Consider the following 12,565-nt stretch of genomic DNA (forward strand, 5'->3'; position numbering starts at 1 on the left):
CCATGTTGGATGTATGCGGCCCATGTGACTAGTGGCGATAGATCAACCTGCATAGTGCAAGTTTGTACCTTATTTCGTTACTTAGGCACGCATTTTTGTAACCTTTTCGGCTCAAAGGTGGAAAGATACATCGACAGGTCTTCAAGACGGATTCTTTAATAGTTTTAGGTAGTGGATGGTATCCGTAGCCAAAGTAAGTGCATGTGGATGTCAGTGTTGCGACAGCATGTTTTTCGTGACACGGTCGACGCCATGTTACATTACGTCTCGTGTATTTCATCACGTGTTACTGCAAAACTTCAGTCAAGCTATCTCAATTGTCTTTGTCATTTGTTTTGTTTTATGTAGATATATTATATATACACATACGCATGAATAAATGAAACATTTGGAAAGAAAAACGCGTCATGACCCGCCTTTAAACCTATGTTCTGAAATCATGACATTAGATTCTTTAACCATCAAGTAGGTTTTAATTATTGTAATATGATATTCGTCAGAGTCGTTTACAATATTTTTTCACTTAGAATAGATAAGATGCATCTGTGGCATGTACAAATGGTACAAAACATTACGTTAGGGGAACATTTACGGAAATGACGGCCATTTTCCAATATGGCTGCCTCCATGAGAAATGACAGTGTGCTACCAAAATCGTCAATGACAGGACATAAAAGCTTTCATTTGTAGTAAAAATGCTTAATGAAATTGAATTTTGGATATGTTCTAAGCTGTTAATTATGACAATTGGAAGAATGAGATGCCTAAGTCCTTATAGGAAGTGTTCGCTGAAAAACTATTCTTACATTTGCAACAGATAAGAATGATGCTGGATTATATTTTGAAATGTTATCAGAGAAATATGCTATTTCCAGTTTATAAGATACTGCTAAGTTTTAATTGTGACGGTCATTAAAACTCACTAATGAACAGTTTAATTCCATAAGAAATGTTCATTTAATCATATTCATGCTTATGAATCAAGCAACATGGGTGAAGGATAAACCATTATTCAAAACATTATTGGTGAACATGTTGTTTATGTTTACAAGTTTTCCTTTCCTGTCTAATGAGTAGTGAGAGAATAGTATGTTTTTCATAAAATGTATAAAGGAAATAAAATGCTGTCAGCATACCATTCTTTCCAACACCCATCTCTGATTAACTCAGTGATTTATCCCAGTTATATTGGGAAAAAATCCTTTACTGTTTTGTTTCCAAAATGCAAGATTGATTGATATTTTTATTAGCGAGTTAGCTGTTCAGTTTTGTTCTCTTACTAAAGGAAATATTCGAAAATTCATGAGAAAATAGTCATAATTGTTGTGAAGCATACAAGGAAACATATTTGTTTTTGTTGGAAACCCAGAGCATAAAGGTTAAAAAGAGTTTTAAATTTTAAAAAAGAAGTATTATTGCTTTTTCTTGGAAAGAAACGAGGAATGAAGAAATTTGTTTGACAAATTTTTGGCTTTGACCCATCAGCATGTAGTAATGTAGTTATATTTTGTCCAACTGTTTATTTCTGTTGACACCTGACATTTATTTACATAATGCTTGGCTATAAAACATAAATGTTATGACACAGAAAAAATATTGTAAACAAATTGTTCAGATTTATCATTAACCACTTATTTATGATCATATTTAGAATTTACTCATGAGATGCTCTAAAGGTGTGTAGTCTTGAGTATGAAAAGTAGTGGTCATTTTGACATTTAATAACATTAACATTTAGGCTTCCTGTATCAGAAAAAAATATTACAGATTAATATGTTTTTAATACTGTTAGCAATTGTTTTTAAATTAATAAAAACAGTAACTCAAAAGGACAGGGGTTTTGATGGAAACATGTGAAGCATGTTTTGTACCTGTCCCAGCAATAAGACTGTGATTTGATTTATAGGTGGAACTGAAGGCAAGTCCCGAGGAGAACTCAGCTGCCCTAATGACGTCAGATCGGGGAAACAACAGGGGCGCTGAGCTACCACTCTCATCCCCGGTAAGTACCCATTACACCCCCACCCCCCTTGTTGATAACCAATGCACTTTGTGATGCTTATTTAGCCTTATTGTATCCCACCAACAAAAATAGATTTTTTTCTGTGAGGTTTATGATTGCTTTTTAATACAGCATTTAAAAAGAGTAGTTTGCATAAGAATTATCAGTCTGAATAATTATGATTTTATTGGTACTTGGCTCAAGAATTGGGAATTTTTTGGGGGTTTTTGTTCAGTTTTAACTTTTCACTGAAATAGTTTTCCTAAATGCAGCAGTTTAAACTATAGGATGCTGAAATGCTTGTAATTCTCATAATAAGAAGAAAGCTGTAGTCAAACTAATGATATTAGGAATTTACCAGAAGATGAGTTTGAGTCATCCATGACAGTCACCAGATGATTTTGATATCTGAAGTGCATTGTTGACAATGATAAAATGTATATAGAACCATCTTAACAAGGCCTTGGACTTTCAGTAGGAGGTAAAACAAGTTGAAAATGATGCTGGTTTCAAGTGAAATATACACTGATTTTGCAGTTATAGCTCAAAAGCCAGACAAATCTTGTTGATTTCAAAGAGCAATGGCTGAGTGACCAGCAATGAAATAGACAGGCCTACATCACAGTGTTGTTTGACACCAACTACCCAAAGTCCAAGCTCTTGATAAAATGGTTTTAATATCATTTGGACTTGTCTCTTGAGATTTTTCCGGTGTTAAATGACAAATAGTAAATTGTGCAGTGTATTATTAAGTACTACCCATGGAGAATAAGGAATTTTGGAACAGATAAGGAAAATTACCTTTGTTAATAATGATGTTTTATGAATGGTGTGTGTATGTATATCTTGTGAACCATACTAGATATCTCATTTCAAGTTCTCTGGTTAATAAAACGTGTTTAGTTGCATGGCTGCGTTTTACAAAAGAAATTACGACTTACGACCAAATTAATGAATGTTAATTAATCACAAACTAATCAATAATTTATTCTTATGGCTGGAAAATATAATTATGGGAATTGAAATATTTGTAAACAAATGATTTTATGTCAATTTTTTTCTTTAAAGATCATTTTACAAGACTGTAAATATTTACGACATTGTCGTAAGTTCTTTTGTAAAATGCAGCCCAGGTCTGTAGCACGCAGTCTGAAAAAATTCCGATGGACGACATTGGAGGGACTGTGCCTCCCATTTTAAAAATATGCAATTTATGATGCTAAAAAAATTGCGCTAGTTTTAAACTAATTAACCTTATTTTTTACAAATTCTGTGAAAACCATTAATTTCTACAGACAATTTACTACTGATATCGTCACTTTATTTGCCCCAGACTTTCTCTTAAGCATGTCAACTGATCTCGGGAAAATGAAGTATATTAATTCACGAATTGATATACTTCATTTTCTGAGATCAGTCACCATATTTATATGTAAACAAACTGCACCACGTCATTTTACGGGGTTGGTGATGTTGAAAAGAATATCGGGGGCAAGTAAAGAGACGATATCTGTAGATAAATGTCCAAGGAATTATTTGGAACCAAATGTTTGTGCAGAATGTGTGTGGATATAAGATTATCAGTCCAAAACAAGCTTTTATTGTGTGCCGTAAATTGCAGTTTTTTAACTATGCGAGGCACTTTAGCTACCATGTTGTCCATCCAAATTTTTTCAGACCTGCAGCTAAAACATGTTAAGTTTCTTGTAAGCCAATAGTATATTTTCCTTTACATTCCATAATCTATTTAAAATTCAGTGAGTATTTTTGAGCATAGCCAATTTATTATTACATGAAGTTTCCTGTTTTTAAGATCTAGGTTTTCATTGATCTCAACATCTACTCTGTAGTCTTGATGCACCTGTTGCATATACACAACTGATGAATATTCAGAATGATATCATTTACAACAGGAAAGGAAAAAGTTTAGATTGCTAAGCAAGGATTGTACAGGTCTTGTTATTTCTCCTGACTGTATAATGATCTTCCTTAGGACTTCCTTCTTTACTTGTAAAACATCGCCAACTCTGGTTTGTTGTCTTGTCTATTCTACACGCGACATGTTCCTTATGTTTTTGATTGTAAAGAATCTAATACAGTCCTGATATTACTTGTGTTGAGGTCATTAGGTGACATAGTTTGACACAGAAGTACAGCTTTGATATTTGATAATTATTATACCGGAATTTGTGACACCTATAAAGAAAGCAACAAAAGAGTTTTGACTTTTTGTCAGAAGGGTGAAATATTATTGTGAGACATAAAAAAATGTAAATCATAATCGTTCTTCAACTATTGATTCAGTTCCACTAGATTTCTTGTAGACTATTGTAATAAATTATAACAAAGAACTATTATATGATATGAGTAAAGTTTGGCCCCCATTTTTAAAAGTGTTTCAGGTAAATTAAATTTTTATATGATTTTTTAGAATAGTTGATATAATATATGTTTTTCACCTATTTATTTGATTTATTTGCACTCACTGGCAGTATATGACATCAGACGTTATGCTATTTTTGTAAGTCAATCAAAATCAGCCAAAATTGGATATTTTTCATCTTTTTTGGAATGGGAAATATAGAGTGAAGGTTAGAACAAGAGCAGACTTTTTGTCAGTTAATTAAGTTTTGGATAGTTACATCTTTTATGAAAATATTTTGTTTATTCAAGCAACCACTCAATGTTTCTGAAAGAAAAACTGCTTGAAAACAATGTTTTATGCTAAAGATACAATCGGAATGAAATTTATGAAAAACTTCACAAATTTATCTGTACAAAGGAAGCAATTTGAAAGTAAACTGATGATGTTTATTTTAAGGGCCATATTAGGCCCATATACATAGTCCTTTACACCTTTTTAACAAATTTGAAGATTTTGAGTTGATGGATGTTGTTGAGTCAGTATGGTTGAGAGAAAAATGGAAGTTAATAGGGTAGAAAACGGCAAAATTGAAAGAATATGTTTGATTTTAGGGATATAAGAGCTTCTTAGCCTAACTGTTTAGGAAGACAGCAGTCATGATTTTAGATCTCCTAGTTCTCTTATGTCAGAAGCAAATATCTGCGAGAGAAATGTTATTAAATCATGAAAAGAGCTGGGATTTAAATACAAGTTATCGTTCTTTGAGCTGAAATATTGCTATTCATATTGATTATTTATTTGAGTGGATCAATGTCTTTTCTGCTTTGCCTGCTGAATTCAAGATTTAATTATCTTTTTTTTTTTAAAGATTGAATTTATTTTGAATTTTAAACATATTTTTCCTTTTAAAGCATGACAGTTGAAAAAATTGATAAAAACATTGACTGTCATGATTTTATAAAATTATAAGGGGTTTAAAAGATTTTTGTTTGCACAACAAATGAATAAGGATTTTTTTAGAGCAGATTTAGCACTAGTATACATTACGTGCCCCTCCACCCCCACCCCCAAACACACCCACACACAGATAAGTAAATTCTTGTAAAAGTAAGTTTTTGTTTGGGAAACTACCATGTTCATCCATCTGTTCTGGAATATTAGACTAAATCTGCCCTTTGACTGCAGAAAAGGAAAATTGATCTATAAAAATATGGTCTAGAAAGTATACTTTAACTTGTACTTTGTTTAATTAATACAAGTTTGAAATGACATAATATGTGGTTTAATTTGAAATAAAAGTACAGATCGGCTATTTAAACTGAACAACCTGTTGTATTGTTGAATATGCCTAATGCTTAAAATTGACAATAATCTGGGATTGGAGATCTTAAGTACAGCCTTATTGATTAGTAAAGCAAGAAAATGCTGATGGTGTATTATTATGTACATGTATCATTAGGGGTCCACAATCTAGCTAACAACTAGTCTTACGTCAAATTTTGAAACATGTCTAATTTTAGATTTCAGTGTCAAAATGTCCCTGTCCCTCTTGTGATACTATTCACATGCAACCTTACAAGAACCTCGCCATATAGGGAAAATATGGTTTCATATTACATACATTGTTATATAATAAGTAACATGAATTTATATGCTCTGAACAATTTTAACTCCAGATTTCTTCATAGGTTATACCAAAACCTTAGTGTGATAATATTTTCCTTGAAAGGCCGTTAGCCCGTTAACTTCTCAAAGTACCATATAATTGAGTTATATTTTGGTTGATATTGATGAAATTGAAGAGCAGGCATTTAGCTGGGGAGATTTTTCCATCCCATGTTATATTCATGAATGAAGAGATAGATTAAATTAGGTTGGTGCATTGCAACATGTCCTGTTCAGAGCCATGAGCTGGGCTGAATGAAATGTGGTTAATATGCTATGATCAATTACGCATTAAAAATCAGTGTGATTATCCTGCTCATTACACAAAAAGCCACTCTGTAGTTTTGAAATCTGTCACACTTTATGATGCTGTTGGATTCAGATTGTGCAGACAAGTTTGTCAATAAGAGGCCGGAACCCTCCAGGGCCTTTCTGATAGACTGCAAGTTATGATGGCGGCAGAAGCAGCAGCGGCAGCGGCAACAGACGTGGGCAGTCCTTGTCCTCGTCGCAGCAGCTACCTTAGGAGCAAGAGACGGGAACATAAATCAATAAACTCGGCCTACTATTGTGGTCACGTATAAAGATAACCCCTTCCTTAGGAGAAACAGTAGTTTGTCTGGCTGAAGACCATGTTTGATAAAGGGAAGAAGGACTGTGGAATCAGAATAAGAGGGGGAAAACAGGGGAGGAAAAAATTGTCTTGAAAATTGATTTTGTTAAATGAAAGTAATCTTTGGATGTTTACGAGAAGAAAAGGATTGGCCATATCTTGCATTTATTTAAATCATAAGGGTTTTCAGTCATGATGCAACAGATTTCAGAGGTTAAATTTGTTTCCCACAAGACTCGTCAAGTAGAATACCAATGTGGAAATTTGACATTTTGAAATGTTTCTAAAGATATTGCATACCATAAAATGTCAGAGAAAAGACAATTTTATTCTTCGGGAAATATTACTTTCACTCTTGCCATCCTCTTGCTGTCCATATTGTCTGTTTTATGACTTTCAAATGACTAATATGAGTGATTTGCATAGTTCTCTCGACTAGATAAGTATGCATAGTCCATGCTTTGTATTAACAGTGGGCGTGATTTAAGTTCAAGTTAGTAAGCATTAATCTAAAATTCCAAACCTTGACTCGTGTAAGTTATCATAGGTCGGTATTGCAGTTTCCTAATTTTTGTATTTCCTCTTAGCTATTGATTCCATCATTGAAATCTTAAACAGTTTTGAAAATGTCTGTAGGATTGAAAAGCAGTAGCATCAATGACTGTTTATAATACTACTTTTCCAATGCCACAATTATTTGTGATAATAGTGATTCACTTTCATTGTAAGCTGTTTCGGGGCCTGAAGTCTACACTTATGCATAATTTGTCTGAGTTAATGATCTCCTGTCTTTTTGAGAGGGCCCTGTCATGGGTTAAATGATTTCCAATTACTGTCTATTGATTATGGAATAGATTCTGATGACAAGAATATTAAATAAAAACCAATGCTGAAAAGAAATAGGATTGCATAAATGATGATGTTGATTCTGTCCCTCCCACTTGATAAGCCACTTGTAAGGGTGTTGTGTAAGAGACCCCTTTTAGGGCCTTCTGATTATCCATCTAAACTGTGACAAAATGGATTGTGCAATTAGTGGATTAAGTTTATTCTTATTGATTTTGCAGACATACATTATAGGCTGTGCTTCAGGGTATTTCTTTTTTGGGACCAGAATGAAAAGCTGTAAATTCCATATATTATGCGAGTACTAATTCTGCAGAGTACTAATTCTGCAGAGTACTAATTCTGCAATCCCACTGTTTTGTATCAAATTGCGAGAATATGAAATCGCGAATGTGGAACTTTTTTCCTTATTTCTTATTATCCCAACTCTCAAAAAATAATGGCTAGATTTCAAAATCCATGAAGTGTGCTTCTCGCAATTTTATGCGGATATAAATTCCTAGCATTTCATTAAAAATTTACAGTATTTTTGATGAACTTGCATATATGAATTACATGTATATGAGATTTCTAGTTTTCAGTCATAAGTTATGTCTACTAATTTATTGCAAACAAAAGAGACACAATGCTTCTATATAGTTGTTGTCTTCAGTATGACTGCAAAGGTCAGTGCCCACAACTATCTTAGTACCTAAACTGTGTCACGGTCAATAGATAAAAAACAAACTCACTGTTATGCGAACTTGCTTAAAAATCTTAAGCTTCAATGAATCCATTTGATTGATTTTAAAAGTTTTAAAGAACAAGTATTATCATCATGCCATGCACACTGTGATTTTTTTTGGTGATAGTAAATGTCATAAGCCCAATAATTAGCTGTAATGATGATGAACTATAGCATCAAGAGTAAACAACTGGTGATATTTAGAATAAAAGGAGCAAGTTTGATTCAATAAATCAATTTCTACTTTTAACAGGATTCTTTAGAAGTCTTAAGTGGAATACTATGGATAATCAATGCATTAGATATTCTGCTTAGACCATGGTCCTCTTATAAGCGAGAGTTTCAAAAGAATGTGGAAGTTTAAAACCATTATGATAAACTTGATATCAAACAAATTCTCCAATTATGATTGCAAGACACATGTATAACCTTGCAATATCTCCCTTGTTGTAACTGTTCTATCAGGTCTATATACCCCTTGTTATATATAATATAGTATATTACTGTGATAATGGTCCTTACAAGGATTTGGAGATGCCCGAGTTTGGATATCCTCTGTTTCAGCAATACAATAATTGTGCTCATTTATAACTTTAGGTACTGGGACAGTTGAATTTTCGGATCACAAATTAATACAAAGCGTCAGACTTTTAACCCACATGCCCAATCCAACAGTTATAATTTAATGTTAATTGTGTTTGATTTATGACATATATTGTACCATTTATTTCATTGAAGTTGAAATCAAACATAAGATCTATCCATGTGCAATTTATGTCAAATCAGTGCAGTACTGGGGCCCGGTGATTTGTTTTTTTTGAATTGTTAAGTGTGATTATGTTCACATTAGCATTCATTTACATAAGGAGCTTAACCTGGGGACGTTTGCTTCTGTTCTTTTTCATCATAGTTGTCAATAATTTTCTTCAACCCTTTGGGAACAATATTGGCCACAGATGTTTCTCCCTCAACTCCATTTCAATATCCGGGAGAATGAAGTTTGATGTTGAAAATATGGGTACACTGGTATACTTGTGATTATGTGCTACAGTGGTGTCCTGACATCTGTAACTTGTCGATAAGTGGATATGCACCTTCTATATCTACGTTTTAACAAAATATGCATAGAATATTGCTGCACAGTAATTTGAATAATGCTAAATGAATCATAATAGCCAATAAACTTTATGTTTATGCAATGATAAACTTGGTTGGATACAGATACTTTTCTTTCAATAAAGGAAAATGTATTTCGAGGAAAAGGTAACAAAATGAAAGAACATAAAAGGTTGACTGTGGAAGATATACAATGTCAGTACATATAGGTGTTGCATTTTATGTGCTCCTGATTTATCACATTGTCATGTGCTGACCCCAGTCCATTATTTTTTATGCATGATAACATCTTGTACTCACATCAATTGGAAGATTATGAAAATTAGATATAAACAGGCAAACACCAAGTGTTGGTCTGTGTATCTGCCGTAGTTGTCGCATTCAGCTCACTGGTGACAGCCTAGCAAATTATTGATTGTTAACCTGGAACTTGCTGTAGTTGAAATACAGAGAGAACAGACGAAAAGCCTCAGATATACCTGTGTCTTCGTTAAAACATGATGTCTGAATGGAAGCGTGGATATTCTGTTCTCTGTGGCCGATTGGGCTTAATTATCAGACCTTCATTTACATAAGAGGGAATCCGTGTCGAGAGAAAAGGGCCGCATTTGATAGCATGGATAGATTCGTCAGTTACTAGGCTGTTGGTACAGTCATTTGTCTGTCAGCCAAACACGATTTCATACCATATGGTCACGTTTAGGAGGACATTTTCTAGACCTGTGCCTCTATTTGTGATCAGAATTTTATCTCTGTGATGTAATCACACAATCAAGACTACTATGAACTTCTTAATTGTGAAAATTGGACTGATTGTCTGATCTGGAATTGATATTTCCCTTTTTAGCCATCTGCAGATATTTCGGGTCTATAAAAAAGATCTTTAAGTGGCTTTCCGCTTTTGTGGCTGACTCTTTCATTCAAGAAATTTCTTCAAAGAGGAAGTTCATATGGAAATTTAACTTGCATCAATGAATTGTTGTGAATTACATAAATTTACAGTTAAATGACCATAGAAAAAATTGTTGGTCAGTGATATATATAGTTTTTCAAGAAAAGAATTTCTGTGTTTTTCCCATATGGATATAACTTTCGGTGATATTACGTAAACAGCAAGGAACCGTACTCATTCAAACTCTGTAGAGACAACTGAACTGCTTATCATTTAAATGTACACCAATATCACAGCAAAGAAGATGACAGGAGGGGTGAAAGTATTGACCTGATTTAAGGAACCCCAAGGATTTAGTGTTTGTTGTCATTGGTGTGGACATTTAATACACAAATAAATGCTTCCAGGGGATGTATATTACTATTCTTCCAATTCTTTAGTCTTGTGTGTTCAACAGAACCTTGAGAAAGAGGAGGAACCTGATCCACAGGTAAGATTGGGGTCCGACTAAGGCCTGAAATAGCCCCCACCCCAGCAAACCTCATAACTGAGATATAAGATTATTGTTTGAGAAATTCATTTATGTCTTAATAAATGAAAGTTTAAGTTGTAAGTTGATACTACGATTTAAATTTCTGAAATGTTTTACTGTCATTTGTAAATTCATTCTGAAGATGAAAATGATTAAAATTTGCTGTAGCAAATGAAGTGAAGAATAAAATTTTTCACTGATAATGACTATATAAAATTATTCAGACCTTGTATGCAATAAAACAATTTGGATTACAAGGAAGGGGATGGAAAACCCTATCAGTCTGTTGACAAAAGTACTTTCCACAGTGGGATTGTTATCAGTGAGATTTTTAATGTTCTGCAGAACCCTTGGAAGGAACCATTGACATGGTTAGACAATTAGTTCACCTGAACATCACTTAACTCTGAATTAGTCTATGCCCTGGCATGCTTTTGGAATTGTTTCCATTATTGTTTAATATAAAGCCAACCCTGGGATTGTCTTCCAAGAGAATTGATTGAAATTAATGAGGATTTTCAGTTGGAAACTTCCAAAAAGTTTTTTAAGGCTTTCTTCTAACATTCATCTTAATTAAGCTCAAACAGGATTTTCTCAAAAAATTATTGAGATTGTATCAAGAGTAAAGAGAAAGGATACAAGTTATATACAGGTATGTGTTTTTCTATAAGGCAATAGATTGAAATTTCTCCAGTAATCAAGGCTTGAACAAGGTTAAAGATTGACTGGAAATTATCATAGCATGTAGCTGACATGAAAGATTATTTATTTTGTACTCCATGTATTACATCATGTTAAGAAAAGTTTGCCCCTGCTTGTGTGTATTTTTATGGATATTATCTTATAAGAGATGCTAGAAGTTTGAGCATACCTGTCAGATATGGTATTGTATGGCTCAAAATGTGAAGTGGTTAATGTGAGTCCATTTAAAGGGAATACTATTATATTTTGTGGAGGTGTGAATGAAATGATAAATATTGATCAAATTTAAATGCACTTCTGAAATATAAAGGGTAAAAAAGAGATTTTATTTATGGAAATCTGGGAAACTTGGTAGCTTTAGATAGAGCTGTTAATTACTGTGTGTTATCTTGCATGGAAACATCCCCATCTTCCATATATTGTCAGGCAGCAGTTGTAAATCGGTGCAACTTTTTCAATGAAAGTCACCAAAAGCGGAAATGTGGAATCAGAATTGCTGTTTAGATTTTTATCTTGACATGGCTTCTTAGTTGAATTGACTGGTTAACCCATTCTACAATAAAAGCTTGATTTTCAAGCCCTTTTGAATAAATGGTTGATCCATTATATTTTTCATGTTTGTAAACAAGGAAAGACAGTATTACATAGTGGTTTGTCCAATAATGATGAAATCTGATACCTTGACTAGCCCACCCTAACATGTTTTACAGTGTCACCTAGTGCTACTGATGCAATAGAACTACAGCTATAAATGCCATTCATGACTATATGTGAAGACACTCCATAGCAGCGTGTAATGAAATATTTACTGAATAAGAAAGTCTTGAATATCCTGGAAATCTGTCTTCACGTGCCTCTGTTTGAGTGGGATGGTGTCGGGAGAAATAGAATATGGATTGATATTCTCTGTGACGCCGATTATTAATATCCCTCGGTGTTGTATCCTGTAATAAAATATTGATGTCAATTAAAGAACTGACAATTGTACATACATGTATACAAAACCAGTACATACAATGAACATGAGTTGCAAAGGGGACATCATGGTGAAAAATATGGCAAATTGAGCACTTATCTATGTTATGTTTATTTAAATGAGGACCAATGT

General features: G+C 33.4%; 1 protein-coding gene across 5 annotated transcripts in view; it reads left to right on the forward strand.

The window, feature by feature from the left end:
* The window catches only part of LOC105325596 (la-related protein 4), a 30,024-nt gene continuing 17,459 nt past the window's right edge, over window positions 1-12,565 (forward strand). For 2 of the 5 annotated variants that reach the window (XM_011425232.4, XM_034446741.2), the window contains exons 1-2: window positions 2-193; window positions 1,907-2,002. In XM_011425232.4, coding sequence (XP_011423534.3) covers window positions 176-193; window positions 1,907-2,002 — 114 coding nt within the window. In that variant the 5' untranslated portion in view covers window positions 2-175. Of the gene's footprint in view, window positions 194-1,906; window positions 2,003-9,724; window positions 10,714-12,565 lie in introns of those variants that run through there. The other 3 variants (XM_034446740.2, XM_066075387.1, XM_011425257.4) reach the window with 3 other exon arrangements.

The sequence above is a fragment of the Magallana gigas genome, chromosome 2 (genome assembly GCF_963853765.1).
Source record: "Magallana gigas chromosome 2, xbMagGiga1.1, whole genome shotgun sequence".
NCBI classification, from domain to species: Eukaryota; Metazoa; Mollusca; class Bivalvia; order Ostreida; family Ostreidae; genus Magallana; species Magallana gigas.